Genomic DNA, 25,836 nt, shown 5'->3' with positions numbered 1-25,836 from the left:
TTTAATAGACAAATATAGCCAGCATCATCATGTAACAACTGAAAGGAATTGTTATTGCTTTAAAGGACAATTGACTTTCACGTGTCCTTTAATGAGGAGGTCATCGGATTGTCCCTCTCAACTAAAGCACGCCCTCACAGTTGATGAATTACACTTAAGTCATTTCAGAAGTTTTTGTTTTTTAAGGACAGCAACCATTCAACCACCTTTTGAAAGGTTTTAGCACTCTGCTTTAAAATAATAACACTGTTTTAGCCACAAAGAGTGCATTCATGTTTTTTTTATTTTCTGCCACCTAAACTGCCTTTCGAATGTTTCCTGTACTTTTTAAATCAAAATTTCCCTTTTAAAATATATGTCTGACATAAAATTGTATCATTATCTATCTGCTGAGCTCCCATCACTTTATTACACAACCCGTAAAGGTTACAATTTTCACTTTATCCAATGAAAACATGCTTGGAACTGGACTGGGCCCAACACAGATTTGTTTTAACTGTTTGCATGTAAGAGAAATTGGAGATTTGCAGTATGATATTACGAGTTCTTGACTTAGCTGACTCGGCTGCAGTTTTTGGAATGTTTGACTGGATTTCTTTTTCTTATGGAGCTTTTTTGTTTGTGAGGAAACTCGTGCGGTCTTCATTTCTTAGATCTGAGGAAATACATTGATCAACAGACTCGTGACTTCAGTCAGTCTGGCTGGAATAAACCTTTTTTTTGTCTGATTCAACTTGCGATGAATAGTCAGGAGAACTAAACTTAGAAGCCAATCTGTTCTTTCTTATGATATTTTTCTTAAGAGGGACAACAATATGTTAAACGTTTTGATGTTGGACAACCATAAATAATGCAATATACTTTTGCAGGAGTAAAAGCCAATATGTTTTTGTTTTTATATCATGCAGGAGGTTGGAAACAAGGCATTCCTACAAAGGAACATTAAAAGATGATAAAATAGTAGGGCTGCACTGTGGCGCCTCCCAGTGAGAAGGTGCTGGTTGGAATCCCAGCTGTGCGGAGTGTGCATGTTCTCCTCCTCCAAAAACATGCTTCATAGGTTAGTTGGTGATTCTAATTTGTCCCTAGATGGGAATGTGAGCCTGTGTAGTTGGCACTGCGACACACTGGCAACCCATCCACTGTGTGTCCTGCATTCACTCCAGCAACGTTGTGACCCCAAAAGGGCTGAAGTGGGTTTAGAGAATGGATGGACCAGAAAAGACAGCGCTTTAAGGAATGAATAATAACTGTTCAACTGTATGTCACAAATTACAACTCAAGAATATCTGAATTAGGATAAAGTGGAGGACTAAAATGTATTGTTTGGGCTGTCATATTCAACATCTACATGATTATTAAAGCAAAGTGCTGCAACTGTTTTATCTGAATTCAACACTTAAGCAGATTTAAATAATCCGAAATTGCCCGGTTAGTGAAGGTTGCGTCAGGAAGGGCATCCGGCGTAAAACATTGCCAAATTTATCATGCGACTTGTTTGCTGTGGCGACCCCTGATGGGAGAAGCCGAAAGTGGAAGGAAGGAAATACAGAATTTAGACACGGGTTGAAATTAGTATAAGATTATTGATAAATGATTATTACATTATACGATGCCATATAATATTAGACAATGACTGCAGCAAAAACTTTCTAGGAGTTTGAGTGGCTCTACAAGAAATCCCGCATTCGGCGCGGTCCTTAAACGCAACACAGAGAGGAAGAAAGGCGCGTCTGTCTCCCTGACTTTCTCTCTCTCAGTTTTCGTCGAATCTATTTTTAGCTCAGCAGACTGGTCACGTGGCAGGATGACGTCGGTAATGTTGTTGTCGGTAGAGTGCGCGAGCGCGGAGGAGGGGCAGAGACTGTCAACATGGAGGTGTTGAAGCTCCCGCCTTTCAGCTGCAGCTTCTCCTGAAGCCCGGAGGCCGTCTGCGGGGGCCGTCAGCGGGCCTTGGGAGGGGGGACACGCCGACCCCTGGGTGGACAGCGAGCCCCGGCCGCTCTCAGGGGCCGACGGGAGTTCACCTCAACCTCGCCGACATCCACGCCACAGAAAGCACCGTGACGCAGAGAGGAGCGCGCGCGGGTGTGCGCGCGCGCAGGACTACTGCGAATGCGTGCGTGTCGCCTGTGTTCCTACAGAGTGGCGTTTGTGCCGTCGAGCCGCTGACGTCATCTCTACGACCCGCGTCCTCTCCCGGAACGTTGGAGTGTCCTCGTGGCCGGACCGACAGATGCTGACAGCTGACCACCTGGAGACGGGTAACTAACGCCGTTTGACCGGGACTTCACCGGCTTTAGTCTGCGGCCGGTTAGTGGGACTGGAACCGGTCCAGGCTGCATCTGTTCCAGGGGCGCTACAGCAGAGCGGGCACGGAGGGGCCCCCAAGTAAAGTGGTCTCTCCGGCTTGAGGTCCCCTTCACCTGTCCTGGGTGCTAATTAGTGGATTTGAATGAGCGATCCTCTAAAAACCTTCAGATTCATAAAAATGTCTTTTGCATCTTTATAAATAGCAAGCTGCTTTGCGTAAATGCACGTGTGTTCTCTGCCTCCTTTGATCCTTCAAAGGGCCATGGCAATGAGAGATGGACCTTTGTACTCACGTTACCGTGTCTTCATGCTTTACCGAGGGGATGCTGACAGAGGAGAAACATCAGCTCAGACAGGACAATTAACTTAGGAAATCTTTACTATTGTGAGTTCTGGGTGTTTCGTAGCGTCCAAATTCTCTGGAATTGCTCCAGAAACCAGCTAGTATTATTTAGTATTATTTCACAGAGAAATACATTGCTGTGTTTCGTATTGTAGACTTATCTTTACTGCGTGTCACAGACCATCACTCCTTCGGTTCTGGCTCTGATGCTGCATTCACCCCAAGCATGTCATGCGGAAATTCTGGAATGCGGGTATAGTCCATAGTGTTCACACTGGACAAGCAAGAAGGGGATTCTTGTTCTTCTTCTACTGTTTACTAGCGCATGTCCGCCACCTACAGTTAAGATGCTTTGTGTGAAACGTTAAAGCAGAGCAAAGCTCACAAATCTGCCTCCAGGCTTTTTCTTTTCCAGATCTATTCTGATATATATCGGTGTCATAGAATTCCGGCTGGACACAAATCGCAATGATGAATTTCTCCTCCATGATCAACTTTTAAGTGGTTGGCACGTCTGTGAAACCGTCCCAACGTCATCACCAGATCCGAGTCCCTGATTGGTTCGACCTGGTTTAGCTTGTAATGCACGTGGGGCCCGGAAACTGACTCTTCATTGGAAGTGTCTACTTGAACGTGCGTTTCCGAGGGTGGTGTGAGCGTAGCTTTAGCCTCATAGGATTGCAGTATAATAATTATAGTATATTTACCAAATCTCTGTAGTTACTCAAAGTTCTATCTTAATAACGCAACTTGCTGAAGGTAAAACCAAACACAATGATGCTCAACTGTATGTTCACATCAGCTTCTATGAGTTTTTATTTTTTGCCACCGAACGACACTTTTTGTTGTGTAAATCGTTGAGTTGTCTCACGCTCAGTTCTCAGTTCATATGAGCGCCAACACAAAAGTGGTTCGGCACCAGATCTCACATCAGCACCTCATGTTGCAGCTGGAGGTTCGGGCGGCTGAAGGGTGGTCGGTTCTGTCACTGCAGACAGATTTTCCTCTCTTTTTTTCAGCTTGTTTCATTCTTACCTGTCTTCATTTCACTGCACAAAACCTGACGTGGCCGTAGTCACAGCTGCCCTTACGAGTGGATATGTGGCGTTTGCGGTGGCCCGCCTGAAATATCCAGGGTTGTAGAGCGCTCTGGGAGCCCATTGAGAAAAAAATATTTCTGCACATTTTTTCCTGTGGACATGTTGCGAGTGACAGGTCGTAGTGAACACCGATACAACATTTGAGAGGAAGTAGGGGGAAATAGGTAAAACACAGGTATGTTCTGTTGGTGTCCTATGAATGTCTGATAAGAACTGTAGTACGGTGGAGGGACACCTAACCACAGCATCACCGTACGTCACAAGTGTGTGCAACTTTTATCATCCTTAACGTCTTGATACATTTACAACATGCACAGCAATGGTATGTTTCATTTTCAATACATCCCTGGAGGTGGTCGCACGAGCCTCAAAAGAACTGCAAGACACCCGTGATCCTTTTAGGACCCTCTACGGTCCTGGAAAACCGAAACCCCACAGCCCTCGTACAGGTCAACCCTCCGTATGGGTGCGTGTGACCGAGGTTTAAACTAGATTTGTCAGGTACGTCTAAGTTTGAATCAAACAAGCTGTTTAAAAACAGCCCTTTAATGTCTAAGGGATGTTGATTGAAGTGAAGTTGCGTCTAAACGGCTTATTGAAACTAATCAGCTCACGTGAGATAAAGAGAAACCAGAGCCGTCTGCTCTGCGTCTTCTGATCTGGGGCAGAAGGTTGGTGGTGAAAAGTGGACACTTCACCGTTATCTCAGCTTTGAAGCTCACCACAGAGAAAACAAAACCAAGACAAGAAGTGGATTGTTTCACGGATTAGTGAAAAAGAAAAGGTCTTGAAGATGTGAGACAGACTCTGACAACTGTGGGGTTGCACAAAGGTGTAGTGCTTACCCCACGGTGAGAAGACCCTGGTTCGAATCCTGGATGGATCTTTCTGTGGGTTTGGTTTGTTCCAGAGCACTCCCGCTTCCACAGTCCTGAAGTAGGATTCAAAGGTTGATTTGTGACTAAATAGTTTCTTAAGTGTGTCTGTGTGTGGCGATGGATTGTCCACTTGCTAAGGATGTGCCTTACCTTCGCCCTACGGTAGCTGGGATGGACGTCAGTAACCCCTGTGACTCTGCACAGGACAAAGTGGGTTTAGAAGCTGGATGGACAAACTGCTGTGAAATCACAGATCTGCTATCAACACATGAACACTCCTCACACAACAAAGTGAGTAGTTCTAAATGGGTTCTACTTATTTGTCCATTGAGTTGACCAGAACTTTAAATGGGTACTGTGAGAGCTGAAGAGCAGAAACTTGACACATGCTAAGTAGGCCTGGGCGAAAAATCGATTGAATGAATTAATTCGAATTTTTTATTCCGGGTGATTTCAAAAATAACTAAGTCAAGTTTTTATGTGGCGGGTTTTTGGCTCCCCAGAGCTTCCGTAGCGCTAGTTTTACACGGCAGTATGGCACGCGACAAACAACAACCTTTCCTAAGAAAGGAATAAAATCATCTGTTGTTTGGACCTGGTACGGGTTTACTGCCACAGACGTGGAGGAAGAGACCCCCCCCCCCCCCCCCACGCTGCAACATTTGCCTAAAGCCCATCGCAGTCAAAGGCAGCAGCACCACAAACCTATTCCAACACCTGGGGGAAACCTGTTATACTGTTCTCCTTCCCTCCGTAACACCACTCACTCACTCACTCACTCACTCACTCACTCACTCACTCACTCACTCACTCACTCACTCACTCACTCACTCACTCACTCACTCACTCACTCACTCACTCACTCACTCACTCACTCACTCACTCACTCACTCACTCACTCACTCACTCACTCACTCACTCACTCACTCACTTAATCACTCACTCACTCACTCACTTAATCACTCACTCACTCACTCACTCACTCACTCACTCACTCACTCACTCACTCACTCACTCACTCACTCACTCACTCACTCACTCACTCACTCACTCACTCACTTAATCACTCACTCACTCACTCACTTAATCACTCACTCACTCACTCACTCACTCACTCACTCACTCTTGCGCGGCACGCGCTCATTCCTCTTTCACACGCTGCGTGCTGACACACACACACACACACACACACACACTCTACAACACCTATATAGTTAGTTCATTAGTTAGTTAGTAGTTATTTGTTACTGTTATTTGTTAATAAAGAATACTGGGATGTAATTATGAATTGTATTTATTTGCCGCTGGGGGATTTTGTGTTCGGCGGGGAGGGCGGGGGGGTATGACCACGACTCCTGCTGCGTCATCACCGCGGTCAAAAATCCCACACCGTCACAGCTCTGGTTTATATCTTGTCGGACAAAAAAAAAAGCGACTTCTCCGGTACCGATAGCAGAACCGTTGAGGTCAGATCTTAACAACACTGCGGTCTTGAAGAATGTTGCCCCGGGGCTCGTTCAATACCGGGGCTCAGTACTCATCCTTAGGAAAGGGGCACGGTGGAGAACAATCACCGAAGCGGTCGCTTTGCATATAGCCAAAGACATGGTACCCTTATATACCGTGGAGAAGACGGGGTTTATAAATTTATTTAAAACCTTAGACCCCAGATATGAGCTGTATTGTTAATCCTTTAGAAAATGGTGTTATTCTCAAGGTGAATGTTTGTCTCCTTTTAGTCTAGAACAGTGTTTTTCAACCTTTTTGGAGCCACGGCACACTTTAACCTTGACAAAAGTCCCGCGGCACACCAGCATCCAAAGAAAAAAAAAAAGAAACTCATAGTCTGTATTGATGTACAGCCCCTTCGCAATCTCACTTGCATTTTTGTGATAATTGTGGCAGAAAAAGCTGGAAGTTGCAGCTGTTTTTTTTTCTAAAAGATGTGATAAAAATTAAGTTTTAAAAACTGTTTGATGTGTGTTCGTTGTGATTTCAAGACATTTAACATCGAAGACTCATTGTGCGCTGAGACACTGTCACTTTTAACCCAATGCATCATGGGTTAAAAGCCTGACCATCTCCCATGGCACACTAGTGTGCCGCGGCACACTGGTTGAAAAACACTGGTCTAGACTACAAAGTGTGACATAAAACACAGCTGGGACTTTGATTCCAAGAGTGTGTTCATTTATATATTATTCATCCCAGAAATGGGGGTTACATTTGTCTTGCGTTTGATTAAATAAAAGCAAAATCTGCTTTAAGTTGTCTGCCGTTTCTACTTATTGCTTTCCTTAAGTGGGGGTGGTGGCGGTGGGGTGGTGGCGGTGGGGTGGGGGATTGGGTAAAAATCAGAAATCGAATAAGAAAAATAAAATCTGAGATTTTATTTATTTCAACGATTGTGTCCAAATGTTTACATGCACAACTAAAAGAAAATAAAATCAGGAATTTTTATTTTTAGGTCATGTCGCCCAGCCCTAATGCTAAACTAAATGTTACTACCGTAATAGTTGTCTTGAGCAGCCGACACTCGTGCCATTTTTTCTGTGCAAATAAATGTCGTTTGTTCCTAAAATCCTGTTCATTTGGTTGATGTCCTTGGCCTGCTTGTGGAGGTGTGCCAGGGTGAGTGCTAAACTTGATAGAGGACGTTCGGATGTAGCTTACATAACACCCTGTGTCATGTTTCAATACCTCCAAATGGCTCGGCTAAGAATCATAACATAAACAAGGCAGACCATAGTGGAAAATAGTAGTTTCAGTTCTGAAAACCTCCTTTTTTTTCCAGCTCCTTCATTTCATGTTGGGCAGTGAACCAATAAAACAGAGAGCATACTGCCACCTGATGTATGGGGAGTAACCATTTGCGTTTAGGACCAGGATCTTTGCAGTCTATGTAAGCCCCAGACAGAAAAAGGTTGGGCTTGGGGAACAACCATGATCAACATTGATTGATTGGTATTGGTGGACCATTGACTGTATATGAGAACTGGACTGAGTGAGTGTGACGTCACGCATAGAAAAGGACTATTCGCAATGTTGGTACCAGAAATTGTCAATACGCAGTGATCGGTCTTAGTCAAGATTTCTATGGCAACCTCTCTCACCAATTAGGTGGGAACCTGTTGAAAGGTCACACCCCTACCATTTGAAAGCGATGTACATGAAATCTGACAATCAAATCCTTTGAATGAGGCCACATACACATTGGAGGCATCTGATTGGTCAGGATTCGAAGGAATGACTTACACTACAGAAAAATAAAAAGAGGACTTTCAAGAAGATGTTTAAAAGTATCAGATCCAGAAGGGTTCTTCTGACCAATAGAATGAGTAACAGCTGTTTATTTCTCTATAGAATTCTGTGGGATTTTGGCTTCTTGGAGCCACTGGCTACTTCCTGTTTGGAATGCGAGGGGCGGAGGGGTCACTCAATCCAGTTCTTATATACGATCAATGAGGTAGACCCTAAGCTTCTCTGAGACAGCCTGTCATCTAAGCTTATGTAAACGGTAACGGCGGGGCGACATCTTTAGGGAGGTTTTGGTCCCCAGTCTCTTCGGCTGTGTTTTCTGTCACACGGATGCTCCACGGAGTCCCCAGCATGTTCCATGTGTCGTGTGAGGTGCCCTGTGTTCCTCACAGCGTCCCAGGGAGTTGTGCTGTAGGAGGTGTCGGTCCCGTGGATCCTGCAGCGCTGATGCAGTCTGTTCCCCGTCTTTGTTATTTCCGTCACATCAGGCGGCTGGCACGGGCGTGCCAGCGTGGCAGCCCAGACCATCAACGGTCCAAACGGTTGTGGATCAGGTTTTTTTTTGTTTTCTTCTACAGATCCAGATGATTAAAGTAAAGCCACCAGAAAGAAGTCATGTTGAAAGTTTGCGGGCTGAACAGACAGACCGTGTCTGCGACCAAAAGGTGCAGCAGGAACGGCTGAATGCGGCTTTTGTGAAAAAAGCTGCATGTGATGGAGAAATGCAGCGGACACCATCCGTTATGTAAGGACAGCTGTGTGTGTGTGTTTGTGTACATGTGTGTACATGAGAGCGCGCCTGTCAACTGTTTATGTGTGCACGCGTGTGGCGTTTTTGTAGCCGTGCGTGCACCTGTGCAGCTGGGCTCTCCATCTTCTCTCGCGCTGTTTGCTTTTTGGAGGAGGCGTCCAGGTGAATGGTTACCACGGCAGCCAGACCACCAGTTGCTAGGCAGCACTTCCTGCTCCTTTTTCACAGAGGGAGGGGGCAGGTATTTTGGGAAACACTGGAGTGAAGAGGAGGTGGCAGAGAGGTAGAAACCCATGAAGTGAGAGGAAAGAGGCCGATTTGGATTTTGTCAGCGCGTGATACGGCTTGGTTCTGTGCTATTTTCAAAAAAGCCCTCTGCCCCCCCCCCCCCCCATAAGCCGCGTTAGTGTCCATGCCATTAGGCTAATGGATCAGCTGGCTGGCAGGTTAGTGTCTCAAAGCTAGTTAGCCTCTTAATCTCAGAGCATACATACACACACAAACACACACACAGCAATTTGTTCCAGGTTTAAGATTAAGGGGTCATATTTTTCAGTCAAAGTTGCTGTGAAATGTTTTTGCATGCTAATCTAACCAAAACTGAGCTTTGGGGTCATGTGACACTGTGGCCTCATTAACGTTAATGGTGATGTCCCAAAAGTCACAGCTGTACTTGTCTGTTTTCTCTACGAAGATGCACTTTTCCAGTCCGTTCAGCTTAAAATAGATGCATCGTCAGCGTTTTTTCCTTTCAGTTTGTTTCTCAGCAACTTTTAATGGCAGATGTGAGGTCGATGCATCATACACAGACCGCTCCGTCAGTTATGTACCATCATGTCCTGTTTAATATTTGTGCTGTCGTACCATTAATTTTGTGTGTGATTAATTCATTATAAATTGGAATTAATTTATTTTCAATCTCACGTAATAGTTGCTGTGAAAAGCCTCATTTTGAGGTATTTTCATCTAGATTTGTATGTATGTTGATCAGTAAAGGTCAACATACAATTTAAAAAGTGACTTAGTGAAGATTTCATTATTGACATTTGAGAATAAAACGACTGGGCACATTTGGTTTGTTTAAAGGGAACCATAGCTTGTTTCCCCCCAATATTCTGAAACAAATATTCAGTCTGAATAGACCAAAGCGGACCCTGGTCCGGGACCAGGACCCATCGTCTCAGGTGGTCTCAGTTTCGTTTCAAATTGGACTGCGCTTCGGTTTGCTCCCTCAGTCTGAAAAGGCACCATGCTTGGAGCATAACAACAACAAAACGGCCAACGTAGAGTTGCTTTGCCCTGCCCTCATAATTCCTGGCCAATGACTAAAGAGATCTTTAGTCAGGTGGTCAGGATAGTCCGCCGGACGGCAGACTGAATACAGACCAAACACAAGGTTCAAGACTCGGTCCGGATCAAATGATTTTGTTGGACTGAAAGAATCGTATAGTCTGAATACTGGAAATACATATTTTTATGTACAGACAATAAAAAATTATAATTCTAAATGTCTTTACCAAGATCAGGTACAACACTTTTTACTTAAGTAAGGCGGAGGCGTGCTGCAAGGCCGTTCCTGAGGAGGCGACAGCTAAGAAGGTACACTAATAAGTGTTAATGACCTGTAGACTGTCAGAAAAAACGATGTTAGAAGGAATATGTATCACATTAAGAGTTGTTTTATTGAGCCTGCATTCAACAGACCAGATTTCAATGAGTTGCTGTGTCTCATCGTTGCTCCACTACTTTTTCACATCACATGACGACTGGCTACGGTGGTGAAATTTAGGTTGTGTTCAGACGGGACACATTTGGTCCGCATAAAGTGAACCAGAGTTTGTTTCCCCTAATAATCCAGAACAAATTTCCAGCCTGAATGAACCCTAGGGTTCGGGACCTGGACCTGCTCTCTGACCCATCTTTTAAGGTGATCTCTGTTCGTTTCCAAGCTTCGGTTCGCTCTGAGATCCCTCAGTCTGAATACAATCCGTCCTCAGAGCAGAGCAACTGAACCAAAACGGCCACCGTAGCCGACGTAAACAGAGTAGGAATGTAGCAACAAATGGACAGAAAAAAGCGTCTGACTGTTTATTTATCAGAGCTGAAAACGCTTTGTACATGCTTTCTTATCTTGAGGAACAATTGACTGATCCACTGACTGATCAGTAGGTAGAGGCTGGTCCCCATGTTATCCTACCTTTCAATGTAACTATTGTCAGGCCCTGTTATTCTGTTACAATACAGCTATGTCACCATACTGTTTGTTTCTCTGATGTGCCAACATCATCTTATTATACCCACTCACATGCTCGCCTTCCAAGGTTAACCCAAGGCTAGCCTTAGCGAATCACCTGCCTCCACCTGTGCCTCTCCTCCTCACTCACTCTAACCGCCCTCATGTCCTCCATCACTATACCCGTGAACCTCCTCTTTGGTCTTTTTTTTAGGCCTCTATCCTGGTAGCTCCGACCTCAGCATCCTTTTACCGACATCATCACTGTTCCTCCTGTCAACGTGTCCAAACCGTCTCCATCTGCTTCCCTGCATTTATGTCCCGACCATCTACCGTTCGTCTGATGGATTCGTTCCTAAACCTGTCCATCCTGGTCTCTCTGCTCCGTCTGCGTGTTTAGCAGGTTCGGTGTCAGCAAGCTTCAGGCAGTCCGTTTCGTCTCTAAGCATTCACTTTTATCATGACAAAAGGAGGCTCTGGCCACGCCTCATTTGACAGCAGCATGCAGGAATAGATTAGGAGGAAACTGAACAGCATCGGGCCCCTGAGGTGCTCCAGAGGTACTGACCATGTCCTCAGGCACAATTCTTCAGCCTAACCAAGTGTTTCCTGTTGTCAAGGAGTCGTATCTAATATGTTCTGGGGACTCTGTATGGAAAGGTTTTGTTTGAACACTTGTATTTGGGGATGATGATGGATCTTTTTGAAAAACCTTTGAGTGAGAAAGATGATGATGTTGAGGCTGAAGAAGATGGTGGTTCTGATTGAACATCTGTAACTGATGGAGCTGAACATCTGTAAGTATCAACGATGATGCAGTGGAACATCTGTAACTATGGATGATGACGAAGGAGGTTGAACACCTGTAACTGAAGATGATGATGATGATGATGAAGAAGATGAGCATCTTTTATTTCCTCTACTTTGAAAATTTAATCTATTTTATGGACATCCTGGTCATCACAATCACCACAGAAACAGCAGATGTTTCTTAAAAAACTGCTTACAAGGTCAGCACTAAAAATAAATAAATGCCCAAAGACAACATGGGGGGGGGGGGGGGTCAGCAGGTCAGGGGGGTCTGATGATGAGCTGATAGGATAACAGGCCAACAGCTCTGAAGTTGAACTTCCATCCGTGGATTACTAGGGCTTGGTGTCAAAATTGGATGATATCCTTTTTGTTATTCTTTACTCTCTGTTACATTACATTATAATGGAGGAGCTTAACAGTAGCCTTATATTCTTTTTTGTAAATAATTAACATTATAATCCACTTAGAAGCTCAAAACATTGATGTGGCATGATATAGGCCCTTTAACACTTTTTCCATGTGACATTGATGGTCAAAAGAACTGCAGATATGAAGAATTGTTCACCTTTTTTTTTTAACGCCCCTGTTGTCATTACAAGTGACCCCTGTGCCGTTGCTGTGGTGACCCCTGATGGGACATGCCGAAAGGTGAACAACATATTAAACTCTGATGTCTCCTGACCAGCCAAAACAAAGCTCCAAGCACGTTTGGCATTTTGACTGGAGTCTATTCTGTCAACTTCAGCGCCCTAAAAAATTGGCAGTTGGGTGAGGCAAAGTAAAGTGAGTTTAGTTGAGTTAATAAAAGCAAAATAGAACAAAAAAAGACTGCATAGATGTTTATTTTATGGTGTAAAGTTGGTCCTTTTAACATGGGAGTCACTAAGTGCTTCCTTTTGAAACCAGCCTCCGGTGGTCATTTGCGGAGCTGCAGCCTTTGCCACTTCCTGGTTGGCTTTATATTTAAGAATGAAAGTTGTGGATCCGTATTTCTCTTCTGTTTGGGTTGGATCAGTGGACCCAATGCACAAAGCACGTGACTGCAGGTAAATGTCTGTAGCGTGCACGCTCATGGTAAATCTATGCTCAAAGAACACCTGCAAACGTGAGTTATTTTTGAATCAAACTTTATCAGATCTGGTACACAAAGAACCGCGACAAAACATTCCCTCAACCACAAAGTGACGCATCTGCAGGATCTGCCTGGAGCTCCTGTTTGCAGCTGTGAGCAGTCAGACGGCTTTTTTAGATTCTGTGCCGCCTCCTCTCCTTTGACCGGGACGTTTTCCAGAGAGAGGAAGAGGAGGTCAGAGGAAGAGGAGGTGTGTGGATTTTTACTGCATTCAGACGTAGCAGCAGTTTTAAGAGTGGAGTAGGATGATGCTTGTGACACCTGCTGGTGTCCTGGAAAGTAAGGAATCTGAAAATCTGCAGGAAAATGACTGGAAGGGTAATTCTAGCCAAGTAAAATCAGTTTTTAATGAAATGGAGAATTAGAAGGTCTCTCAAAGCTTCATGCAGCTGGAGGTCCTTCAGATCTTCGTCCCACTGACTAGCTGACAGTCTATAATGCGGTTGTCATGGTTACAGTTATAGTACACAAACGCAGCAGTGTAACTCCAGGGGTGGATGCGTCTGGAATAGAAATGCAGAGATGAGTCATCCGCTGCAGTACACACACACACACACACACACACACACACACACACACGCATGCATGCATGCATGCATGCCTACACAAAAACACACACATATACATCAGAGCGGTTGCTTTGTGTCTCCACCTTCAGACTGGGAGGTTGTAGGTTCAAATCCTTGGTTAGATTATTAAAAATCTGGTTTTCGTTTTCGGCCGTGACTGCAGCTCAATGCTTCCCCCCAAGACACACCCGGGTCTGTGACAACTCGACCCGAACGCACACAAATGCATGCATGCACACCTGTTTGACGTGTGGGACACTGTTTTAAAGTCTCACTCTGATCAGCTTTTGATCTGTTTTTCAAAGTGTTTGTTTTTTTTAAATTATGATGATGATGTATTTAGCCAAAATAAAAAAAAAAAAAACAGTTTTTGTTTTGGGTTTTTAGGACATAGTTTGTGCAGAGCCGCAGGAGTTTAACAGAAATTCACCTCTGAGTCGTGGAGCGTCCAGTTCTGATCCAGATTCCAGCTCAGACGAGGAAAAACAAACACGTTCATGGATCTGTTTGTCTGCAGGCGGATGCATCAGAATGGAGCGGAGCAGGGAGCTTATGGTTTCCAACAGCCTTTTCTTATTCTGCTCACAATGATTTGAATAAAGAAAAACTCGAAACCAGAATGTTTCTACATCATCAGGAAAATGCCACAAGAAGACGTTAAAAACATGGGCTTAATGCTGTGTGTGTTTGAGACGATGACATGTTTGACCATCAGGTAAACTGAATTCTGGATGTGGTTCTGACAGTCTGGACTTGAAGTTGTTGGATGTTTGACGGTCGTCTTCTCAGGGAGGTTCAGAAGTGTCGGTTCTCCTTGGTTCTGCGTCAAACCCTCCCCGTGGAACATCTGTCAGCCCTGCTCCTCCAGACCCTGTCTTCCGGGTTTTGATTGGACCAGGTGTGTATGTTAGTGTTTGTTCTGGTGAGTCTCGGCAGACCCATGGCATTCGTGGAGCCCCGCCCACTCCGCTTGGATTGGTAGAGGATCTTGTAGAGATGCGGGGCAGAAAACCCTCCGCCCCCACGTCTCAGTCACACCCCAGCGCTGCAGGGTTTTTGTGTGCTCGCTGTGTCTCTCTCTCTCTCTCTTCCCTGGTCTATTTTTGTCTTTGGCTCCTCCCCCTCACTAACGAGCTATTTTAAAATTCAACCCCCGCATCCCCACAATGCCACAGCAGCCAAGAAGTAAAAGAGTACGTCTTCTGACACTCTGAAATCAGAAGGTTTGTTGTCGGCGTCCCTCCTCCCTCCCTCCCTGTGCTTCATTCAGCTCCCCCCCCCCGTCAGTGAGGGTGGTGCTGAACCGCCCGCAGCTCCTGGTTGCAGTCGGAGCTTCTCTGTCGGAGCGGCGGCTGGAGGATGGAGGGCTGTTGCTGAAGTCCCACTCGTCTCCCTCTCCTGTCATTCTCCCAGCTCTTTGTTCTAATTTTGGAAACATGGAACCTCGGAGAGCGCTCTCCCAAAGCTATTTTCGTCCTTGCTCCTCCTCCTCCTCTCCCCCTTCTCCTCCTCTCCCCCTTGTTTTTCGGGAGAACAGGACTCTCTAGCTCCGTTTCTTGGTCGCGCGGCAGAGAGTCCGTCTTTGCTGCTGCCGGTTGGGAATTTTTTTTGCTTGTTTGTGGAACTGCAACTTTCCTCCTGCGGCTGAAGCGGCTTCCTGAACGCACCGCTGCAGGTCCGCCTCTCAGGAGCCAGATTTGTGCCAGGATCAGGGTGATCCATGCTCTTACCTCAGAGAGGACTTCCTGGAAGCGCGGGATAGGAGGATTTGTCTCAGGTGATGGTGACCGGCGCCAGAGCCTGCGGCTTGGGAGCTGTCACAGCGTTGCAGGCTGCTCAGTCCCAAGTCGGCGTGATGGGGTCTCTGTGAAGGGGTGCTTCCTGAACTGTAGCAGCGGCTCTTGTCCTGGCACGCGGCTGCAGCCGCCCGTGTCAGGACTGTGCGCCATGTTGCAGACCATCTATGAGACGGATTCTTGCTTTTCCTCTGCAGACGGCCGCCAGCAGCCTCTGCAGCTCCTGAGTGGCAAACAGGGCTCCAGCGCAGCCATGCCCATCGCTGGTGAGTCATCTGTGGGGAAGCGAGGAGGGGAGGGGGTGTTAATAAATAATTTAGGCTGTCTGTAAGAGAAGAAACCCTTTTTCTTTGTGTCCATGGAGGACGGGCTGGCGCTGGAGTGCAGGGAAAGTTTCTGGTTGAAGTGAGCGGGACTCATGAGGGAGGCTGCAGCTGCAGATGGAGGTCAGGGCTGCTGGTCGGTGGGGCGGAGAACCAGCTTCAGGTGGTGGAGTCTGCAGGAATGCAGCATGTTTTTGGATGCACCAGCATGTCAGTGTGGGGAGGAGTTTGAAATCAGACAACAGACCGACCGGCTGTTTGTTTGTAAACAACAGTGGGGGGAGGCGGGGTTCGATCTGGATCTGTTTGATCTTCTGGAAAGGAAAGGGAAAGTATGAAATCAGGAAGGGAGGAAGGTCAGATTCAGTCTGATGCTCCATGCCAGGAGTCACCGACCCTCTTCCTCGTCGGCCACCGCCACGTTTGTTTTGCATCTTCAGGCTCACCTGATCAGGTGAGCCTGAAGATGCAAAACAAACGTGGCGGCTGACAGGGCTGGTAAACCCTGATCCACGCCAAAGCTTGGTGCTTCCTCCGCTGTGTTGATGAGGACAGGGTCTTCTTCACTTCACTAGTTTTCTTTTGTGCAGTAGCGTTTGGCGTCACGGTCTCTGTGTGTGTCTTGGGTCTGGAAAGGGACCGGGTTGTTATTCCTTTGTGTTTGGATCTCTGATTGGTTCCTAGAAAACTCAAATGGTGGTTTGCATGTTGGGAACCGCCTGTTGGTATCAACTGGTGGTCTGTGGCTCCTCCCACTGCACCATCAGCACCTCTGCAGGTTTTTTTTATCCTCAACGAGATGAGTTGACATCCTTTCTTTGTGCGTTTTTCCCCCCTTTTGTGCAAATGTTACATTAGATATACCCAGTGAGCCGAATCAGGTTGGAACATTTGCAGTGCATCTCACTGGGTTTCCGTGTTTCTGCTGGTTGTGTGGCTCCTTGAAACATCCATGCTTGTTAACTGGTGGTTTGTCAGTAAAATACATTGGATTAAAGGTTCAAAGTTGTTGTGAAAAACTGGAGCTTTAAAGGGTACAAACAACAGGAAGCATTTAGAGATGCAGGATATTCTGACGAAGACAGCGGGGGTCTCTGGAGCGTCGAAGGCCCCTCAGACTTCTTCTACGGTCACAATCAGTCCAGCGGGGGTCACAAAGGTCGAGTCACAGTTCCGTGACTCGTCTCTGAACTTGTGCAATGACAGAAGAGGTTCATCTTTGTCATTAGCAGTTGTGGATGATCTGGATGAAGTTCCTGCAGAGGCCAACAGGATTCTCAGCTGTGGAAAGTCTCTTCTTCAGGGTGAAGTGCAGCTGCATCAAACGTCCTTCGTGGTGAATCCTGCTCTCATGCCTCTTATGCCTTATTGTTGAGGGTCTTACAGGTGGGGCGGGACTGCTGCTCTGTCAGAGGAGCTGCTGCTCGGAGGGGTCTGGTCGGCACATACATTATTGGTCCATCAGACACTTGATGAAGACTTTAATTCTGAAAAATGAAATAGAAAAATCAAAAGCTGCATTACAGATTCCATTCTTTTGTTAAATTTGATATTTATTTCTTATTAGTTCTTTAAATCCATAGTTAGTTTGGGTAGAAAACAATTTGATCAGATAAAGTAAATCCTTAATTTGCTTTACATCACTAGTTATGAGAAACCTCTTTTTGATTTCTCTACAAAAATGGTTTTAGATGGAAAAATGAAGAAAGGAAATTAATTTTAATAGAATCGGAAGATGAGCTTTTTAAGACCAAACCTAACGAATTTATAATTAACTTTAAAGTCTCTCTCCGCTCATCTTTTCCGTCCCCAGTGGTCTTTTAATTGGGATGATCCTGTTTTTAGGCAAAAGCCAAAAACCCGTGTTGTTTTCTAGGACGTAGTTTCTGCAGAGCGGCAGGCGCTCATTAGAAATTCACCTCTGACCTGTGGGCGGGACCATTTGCAGGGGCGGAGCAGTGGACTTGTGGCCTGTTAGCGTAGTTTCTATGTTCCACATACGGGCCTTTTATTTTGGTCTTTGGGTCATTTTGGGGTCTTTAACGGAAAGGCTCTGTGAAAACAGTCATCCTGTCCCTGTTGGGGTCACGGGGCTGCTGGAGCCTATCCTGGCCACGTGCGGGTGAAGGCAGGGGACGTCCTGGACAGGTCGCCAGTCTGTCGCAGGGCCCTGTGAAAACAAATGTTTACATGTCAACCAACACATGCTTGGAAACGTTCTCATGTGGAATCTCCATAGAATTCCAATATTGGACCTCCGTGTATTTTACCCGCTGATGATGATAAAGCTCTTCATAAATCTGTGAGTGTAGACGATAATGTCCTCGTTGGAGGTAACAATCAAAAAAAGTGACGTTTCTGCAGGGAGTCAGTAGATCGATGGGACAGCAGCTGGAGCCGGCCCTCAGTAGCTGAACGCAGCTGCGTGCCAGCACCCTTCTCTTCACGTTTAATCCTGACTGAAGAGTCCGCACAGGCGTGAAGGTTGGTTCTGTGCAGCGCCGTCACCAAGCAGCGAGCGCCTGGCTCGGCCGCCTCTCTGAGCATGTGTTTACCGGGCTATAAATGTCCCCGTTTGACGTCAGACGCTGGCTGCCGAGGAATGCTGCCCGCTCTCCAAACACACTCCTGTGCACACGCTCGCACCGCAGACGCACACACACTCCGTAGGTGTGTGAGTGGGAGCGGGGGGGGCATGTGCGTCACTGAGAAACGCCGCAATGTTTGCTCAGGTAATTCAAATGTGAGTAGCTGCACACTGGAAGAAACACACATGTGTTTGTGCGCTGATGGGGGGCCCAGAAGCAGCTGTGCTCGGCGCGGCCCCCTCAGAGAGGCTCTGTCCGAGCAGCTCGCAGAGGTCGGGGGTCAGCCTTTTCTCTTAGTCACTCCTAATTGACTTTGTAAGAAAACGAGATCCTTCCCTCTAAGCACGCTGCAGAGCCGAGCTGTTTCCAGGAAGTAGACTAATCCCATCACCTGATTCCAAGGAGGTGTTTCAGCTCCACTGCAGGCTTGGACCACCCCCCATCCATCATCCTGACCTGGTGACCTCTGGGTGCCATCCGCTGTCTAACCCACAGAGGTTTGTGAAGCAGCTGATGGGAACCATCCAATCACAGCGAGGGGTTTATTGGCTGTCAGAGAAGTGCTGCTGTTGCACTGATACTTCCACCCAAATGAAGCCCATGCCGTCGTCGATGATGGTTGCTGTCAGTGAGTCATATTCCACTGCTTGTGTTTTCCGGTGGATGACAACAATGTACCGACTCATAACAAGTCTGGAAGTGGGCGCCGCGTCACGGCCGAGGACCAGAAATGCGGTATAACTGCAAGAGCTCCAAATAAAACTTTTGCCTGGTTTGGCAACGTTGGTGCTTGGACCCATGTCAATCCACCACTTGGGACATTGCTTTAGAAACCTTAGTGGTCAACTGACCAAAACTTTTCTTTAGTATAAAAAATGTTGGCTTTTATTTTTACTTAAAAAATTACATTTAAGATCAGATGGAGCGTAAAACTTAAATTAAAAGGTTGTAAATGAACCATGAGGCCTGGATAGGTATAGCAACTAACAACTGCCGTGTCTTTTTGGGTCACGTCATGTGATGCCATAGCAGGTGTGTGGAAGAGGGTAAAACTCTGTGGTTACCAAAAGGACTGTTTACATCGGGCTGATTTGAAGCTGGTTTCTTAGCTACGCCATCATTTAAGCTGAATTTGAAGTAATCACCCTCTAACGCTTCTTGCTGCTGGTTATTCGGTTCACGAGGAGAAAGCCGAGTCAGCAAATCAGCAGAAAGCACTCCAGGTAGAACTGGGAAATGATAGCGGCGTAACCATTCATTTTTACGACAGCTTGATTCATATCATAATTTGTGGTTAAAGATACGATTTACTGTGAATTTAGGTTCGTTTTAAATGATCCGATTCTCGGACCTAAAGTGGATCCAGATCATCTTGATCCCAAACTTCCAGCAGTGAGAACAGTCCACTACTGAACAGTTATCCAGATTCTTGGATTTCTTCCAGATCATCAAGTTAAATGAAATCTGTGTCCAAACCAACAAGTAAACTAGAATGAATGTCAAATCCATTCACATGTTAGTTTCCTAAAGTTCACCACTGTTGTTTTTCCTCATCCAAAGAATCCAAAGGGAACATTCTTAGAACATTCTAGACACTGGATGGTCACATGACTTTAGTCAAAGTCTGTCCACACATTGGACTGTAATGATGGATGATCCGTGTTCATTATGTCATCACGTGTTTGTTGTCCGCGGCGATGCACTTATAGTATGATAAACCTGCCGTGTCTCAATCCAAATGGTATTTTCCAGAAAAGATTATCGATTTATTTATCTTGGAAGGGTTTTTTAAGGGTATTAGGTCGGTTTGATTTGATTAACAAGTTGCCTCAAACAGATCAATCTGGTTGGTTGGATCGTAGGAATAGAAATCGATTCATTGATTAATTGTTGGAACCCCAGCGGACACACAAACACACAGAGTTCTTACAGATTCTTAGGGGTTTGGACTTCCAACAAGCTCCCTCTTGATTGGCTAACGTTGTTATAGAGCTATAAACTCAGGACCAATCACTGTTTACTGACGTTGTCTGTGTCCAACATGGTGGCGTCCATATTGTGAAAATATGTCCACAGAATTGCAGTGGAACTGGAAGGACGCCATTTTCTGCGGGTGACATCACACTGGCTCGGTCCACTTTTCATATACAGCCCATGCTCTGAATGCATCCAGAGTCCGTGTAGGGGTCCAATTAGGCCAGAGTCTGGTCGTATTGAGAAGCGCACACTATATGACATTGAAATAATTGTGTCTCTGCTATGAGGAACAAATTCAGGAAGAAGTTTTTTTTTTCCTGCAGTGGCAGAGGTGAAGAGTGGCCTCCAGTCAGGCATGCAAAGCCCAGCAGCAGCAAGCAGTGAGCAGAGAGGAGGAGCTACAGAAGGAGGTGAGCAGCTTGACTCCGCCCTCCCAACTCAACATGTGCAGTTTATCGTTTGTGTTTGGAAACCGTGGTTGGAGGTCCCGGAGGTGGAAGCTGATGCAAAGTTCCCACAGCGGTTCTGCGTCGGACCCGAAAACGCACGACTCTGACAAATTTAAGCAGAATTATGAAGCAATGTCCCTGCGTCCCTTAAGTTTATAAGGCAGATTTAGATGCGGCAGTTTCAGACCAGAAAAGGCAAAAACAAAAAAAAGGTTATGTTGAATGAAGGAGCAAAACAAAACTTCAAATGCAATCCAATGCAAAAAAAAACTTTCATTATATGGAAAAGCTCCTGAGTTAAAAAGAGAAAGCTAACTTAGCTAAATTAGTACTGAATATGTTGGGAAATAAACCATCCAACCACTTTCAAAACCTGTATAATCCCTTTTGGGGTCACGGGGGGGCTGGATTCTAGCCCAGCTTGGTTAAAGTGGGGTTACCCCCTGGATGGTACGCCATTCTGTCACAGGGTCATGCGAAAAAAAGAGCTACAATAACAGCTGAAAACCTTTGAGAAAACTTTAAACAATAAATGTCAATAGTTTAAAAAGTAAATAAGTAGAGAAAAGGGGTCTTTGGTTAGTTTATTACCTAAACTGTACGTGCTCTCTTCTAACTCCAGCCTCCAGTGGTGATTTGAGGAACTGCAACATTTGGGACTTCTTGATTGGCTTCAGATTGGGGAACAAGGTGCTAGCTTGGTTAAAATCCTGTGAAATAGTTCATTTGAGAAGAAAAAACTAGACACATATTTTAAGATCTTTGCTGTTGTCTGATGGTCCAGCGATCGACAGCCCAGAGCTGTGGAGATGACCCCGCCAACGGCTTTGTTTTTTGTTTTTTTTCAGGAGGCGGGCTTGCAGAAAGCTCTGGAACAGAAGGAGGCCCAGTAGACCTAAGGAACGAGCCTAGGGTGGGGTCTCTGTCTGGGGGAGTGGCAGTGGACACAACCCTACGAGAGCAGCAGCTTCAGCAGGAGCTGGTGCTCCTCAAACAGCAGCAGGAGCTGCAGAAACAGTTGCTGTTCGCTGAGTTTCAGAAGAAGCACGAGGTTCTGACGCGGCAGCACGAGGTCCAGCTGCAGGAGCACCTGAAGGTGAGCTGACGGGGCGGGAACAACGCCCCCCCCTCCATGGGCCGCCCTCCTCGAGCACGACTGTGATTCTGTGTCCGTGTCAGCAACAACAGGAGCTGCTGGCGGCCAAGCGCCAACAGGAGCTGGAGCAGAAACGGAAGCTGGAGCAGCAGAGGCATGAGGAGCAGGAGAAGCAGAGGCTGGAGCAGCAGCTGCTGCTGCTCAGGAACAAGGAGAAAGGCAGAGAGAGTAGGCTGTGCTGCTGCTGCTGCTGCTGCCGCCGGCTGGGCTGCTTGCTCTGTCTTTTCTGACTGCCGTCTGTCTGCAGGTGCCATCGCCAGCACGGAGGTGAAGCTGAAGCTGCAGGAGTTCCTACTCAGTAAGAAGGAGCCTGGACCCAGCGGACTGAACCATTCCTTCTCCCCAAAGTGCTGGTAAGGGTCCCACAGACACTGCTCCGTGTGTGTGTGTGTGTGTGTGTGTGTAGGTGTCTGTTGGCTTTGAATCAAGTATTCAGATGTAGATCTAAACATGAAGAAAAAACTGGGGGAGGAGCCTCGTGACGCATTTTGGCACTTGAAAAGCAAACAGATTTGATTCGGTTTAGATCATTTTAGCCATAAAATTAGAACATTTTGGTTGCAAGTAATGCTTATATAACGCCAGTCACTTCACTGCAAAAACAGGCCCCTTAGGAACAAGTCAAATTCATATTCCATTGGTAGGGACCACATCCACCATTCTCTATGGTCCAGAGACAAACGTGGATAGAGGTTCCAATGCTGTAGACAGAGATAAATAAAATAGCCTAATAGGCCTAAAATGAGGCTAGTTATTAATATTTTACGTCTTTGTTTTGCGGATAGAAAACAATGGGAAAACGTGGTAATCACAGGTAGATACATCAAGGTTTTTTTTGTCTTTTTAGATACCACATCTTCCCTATCTGTGCTCTAAACGCCATCCATTTGTCACAGGACATTCCTAAGTGATTCTGCAATTTTTGTACTTTTTAGAAGATTATTCAATCGATGTTATTCCATGCTTTACATCTGCTAAGTGCAGTTTATTATTCTGTATTAAGGGCTTGAACCTGTGACCGCTCCTCACCGCGCTCATTGACATTCGGATTCGGGATTCGGGTCTGCAACGACGAATGTTTCCTTAGTATTTAGGGGGGTCGGTTTTGGGGACCTAACTTAGCTGTGACATCGATCCAAAGTCATGAGGAGGCTGCCCGTCGGGTCACAAATGTCCACTTGGTCCACTGTACCTTGTTCTGAATCGAAATCAAAGTACAAGCTTTCCCAGGAAGGACAGTGATGCATATTTTAACACAATTCCTAATGCAGAAACCAAGTTCTTCAATGGCGAAGTGAGCATGTGCAAAGGCATGCGCAGTGACACCCTTCGCGGTTTCTTACCAAGAATCCTGATTTTAAAAAAAAATTAAAGAAATCTAGTCGCTAAGAAATGTTTTCTTAAATGGTTTTGGTTTTGAAAATCTCTTTCTTGATAAGATTATTTCTCTTGCAAGACAGAAAATCTTTTTTTAAAATTACGTTTTTGTGTTGTGAGACACGGTGACGACTACTAGGGTCGGCTATCACTGCCAAAAAAAATGAATCTATTTTAGTTGTCATTCAGTTTGATATTATTCAACTTTCAAAATCTGATCTGTCAACAAAAACTACAGCAGATCCTGTTGGAAAAAGGCGGAATTACGTTTGTTAATCCTCATATTAAAGACTAAACTAACATAGTTTTTCATTTAAAAAATGATAGAATTTACTTTAATGAAAAATCGATTGATGATTTTTTAATCCATGTGGGCTTTCTATGTAATTTTTTTATTTCAAAAAAACAAATTAATATTGGTTTACATTTTTCACAGACTGATTTCAGAAGATTTTTGTCACTTTTGGTCGTTGACTTCCCCCGTCTTACTAAAATAGGGATGATAAAAGATACTGGTGGTCGAAATGAAGTTGGTTTCAAAAACTGCATTCAGGCTAACAGTGTTATCTGTCCAATGATTTCTCCATGATCACAGAGCTGAAGTCTGTTTAAAATGATGTGTTTAGGGCCACAGCGTTAAACACTGGTTCACACAACATGTTCATGGTTTATATGATACACTGGGCTTCAAATGATGTGTTCAGGGTCACCGCGTTAAAGTTGTTTTCTGACGATGCCTTAATGATCACAGCCTATTGGCTTGTTTTCTGATCAGGTGTTTAGAGTTATTTGGTTAAATTGTGTCAAATGAAACGTTCAGGTTCACAGTGTTAAACTCTATTTCAGAGGATGTGTTCAGGTTTAAAGTCAGTCAGATGAGACATAGAGTCACAGGGATTTACTGTAACCTGTTTCAGGTGATGCATTCATGGTCCCTGTACTGAGGTCTTGTTTTAGATGATGTGTTCAAGATCACAGTGTATAACTGTTTCAAATGACACGTTCAGGGTCTAAGTCTTGAAATCTTGTTTTAGAAGCTGTGTTGAAAGGTTAGCTTTGCATGTATCAAATGATGCATTCAGGGTCACAGAGTTGAAGTCAGCTTTAGGTGATGCTGTCGGGATGACAGTATTAAACTGTCTAATGCTGTTGACATAGTCACAGTCTTGTTTCAGATGATGCATTCAGGGTCATAGTGTTAATCTGTGTAAAATGATTTGTTCACAGTCACAGTGTGGAACTGTGTTTCATGTGATGCGTTCAGGTGAACGTGACACACTCGCCTTCAAATGATGTGTTTAGAGCACAGTGTTAAATGATGCGTTCAGGGTCACAGTGTTGAACTGGGTCAAATGGTACATTCAAGGTCACGGGAGTTATTTTTAGATGATCCAGTCCAGGTCACAGTGTTGAATGACATGTTCCTCTCTGTGTTCATGTTTGTATCAAAGGATGCGTTTAATGGCACTATGTGGAATTCATTTGTGTGAAGCACATCCTCATTTATTGATATGGATTCAGGATGTGTGAATTCCCCCCCCCCCCCCCCCCCGCCCCTGAGGGTGAGGTGGGTTAGTATGTGTGCCCATATTTGCCCTGAAGTCAGTGTGATGACAGTGTCCACATTTCCCAGTGACCCCGAACATTCCGAGTACTGAAGATGAATTCATGGAAGGGATTTTTGGTCTTTGACAGACAGAAAACAGAACTTTTTCAGTCCTTCCATAGTGGCTGTAATGATGGAAAAGAATCAATAGAAATGGTTTAGAAATACAAAACAGCTGTAGTTGATCAGTTTTTGGGGTATCCTTAGACTTCTGAGGCTCCGGGATATTTGCTAATCAGATGGTATTACTTTAAATAAAAGATGGGCGGTGTGGATAGATATTGTAGCCGTAGTGACAACTGCCCTCACGGGTGGATGCGGGGGTGAAAAATAAGAAAACCTGTGGTGTACACAGGCATATCAAGGTCGTAGACTGCTCAGTGAACCCGTAGAGTAAAAATGCTCCTGCACATGTTTTCTTCTACGGGCATGCTGCGAGCGACAGGGGGACACCTGAGGCAGCACGCAGGGTGAAGTATGTGATTTTTCAATCCCCTCAAATCCTGCGTACTCTGGAAGGAACGCGTTAGAGCTGTTCACGGGGTGAGTGACTCCTTTTGTACAGCCTGACTGTTAGAAAGGAGCAAACTAGACGAATAGAGTGTAGTTTGTGTGGGCGTCCTATGGGCCCCTGTGTATCACGTGCACAGCCCGTGCGTACAGCATTTGGGCGCCGCCACCTTACTAACGACTAGAGCGCGGCGTAAGGACACCACGGGGAAGCATCACCTGTACGTCATCAGTGCGTTTAACTGACACGGTCCTTACAAATACTTGACGGTCGCACATGAGACAGTGGTACGTTCCATTTTCATGCCGTCTCTTGAGGTGGTACGAGCCTCAAAAACACCTGCGCTCCCCTTCAGATAAAGCCGCTTTGCTCCAGGACCCTCCACGGACAACCCAAAAACCCACGCCGCCTGTATTGGCCAATTCCTCCTCCCCCCGTACAGGTGCAATGCGACTAAGACTTTTAATAAGAAAACTGTCTGTGTTTGCGGTTGCAGGGCTGCTCAGCACCCCTCCCTGGACCAGGGCTCTCCTCCTCAGGGTAGCACTCCTGGCACTCCCCCCTCCTACAAACTACCCTCGCTGTTGGGAAGCTACGAAGGCAAAGATGACTTCCCTCTACGCAAGACAGGTCAGACACTCCCAATCACAAAAAAAAAGCCCA

General features: G+C 45.6%; 1 protein-coding gene and 1 long non-coding RNA gene across 7 annotated transcripts in view; one reads left to right on the top strand and one right to left on the bottom strand.

Annotated features, from left to right (window-relative positions):
- The first annotated feature begins 1,793 nt into the window (after positions 1-1,793).
- The window catches only part of hdac5 (histone deacetylase 5), a 38,282-nt gene continuing 14,239 nt past the window's right edge, over positions 1,794-25,836 (top strand). Inside the window, exons 1-7 of one of the 6 annotated variants that reach the window (XM_078951102.1) lie at positions 1,862-2,264; positions 15,384-15,452; positions 20,398-20,484; positions 21,372-21,619; positions 21,703-21,847; positions 21,927-22,032; positions 25,670-25,803. In XM_078951102.1, coding sequence (XP_078807228.1) covers positions 2,237-2,264; positions 15,384-15,452; positions 20,398-20,484; positions 21,372-21,619; positions 21,703-21,847; positions 21,927-22,032; positions 25,670-25,803 — 817 coding nt within the window. In that variant the 5' untranslated portion in view covers positions 1,862-2,236. Of the gene's footprint in view, positions 2,265-8,483; positions 8,638-14,776; positions 15,453-20,397; positions 20,485-21,371; positions 21,620-21,702; positions 21,848-21,926; positions 22,033-25,669; positions 25,804-25,836 lie in introns of those variants that run through there. The other 5 variants (XM_078951105.1, XM_023957816.2, XM_078951104.1 and 2 more) reach the window with 5 other exon arrangements.
- Positions 16,077-18,047, bottom strand: LOC144994202 (uncharacterized). Its single transcript, XR_013657634.1, has 3 exons — positions 17,780-18,047; positions 17,429-17,679; positions 16,077-16,996 (listed from the first exon to the last, which is right to left on the bottom strand). It is a non-coding gene; the product is annotated as an uncharacterized LOC144994202 (long non-coding RNA).

This window comes from Oryzias latipes, chromosome 8, assembly GCF_053564925.1.
Source record: "Oryzias latipes strain Hd-rR chromosome 8, Olatipes_Hd-rR_3.1".
NCBI classification, from domain to species: domain Eukaryota; kingdom Metazoa; phylum Chordata; class Actinopteri; order Beloniformes; family Adrianichthyidae; genus Oryzias; species Oryzias latipes.
This window is presented reverse-complemented; position numbering and strand designations above follow the sequence as displayed.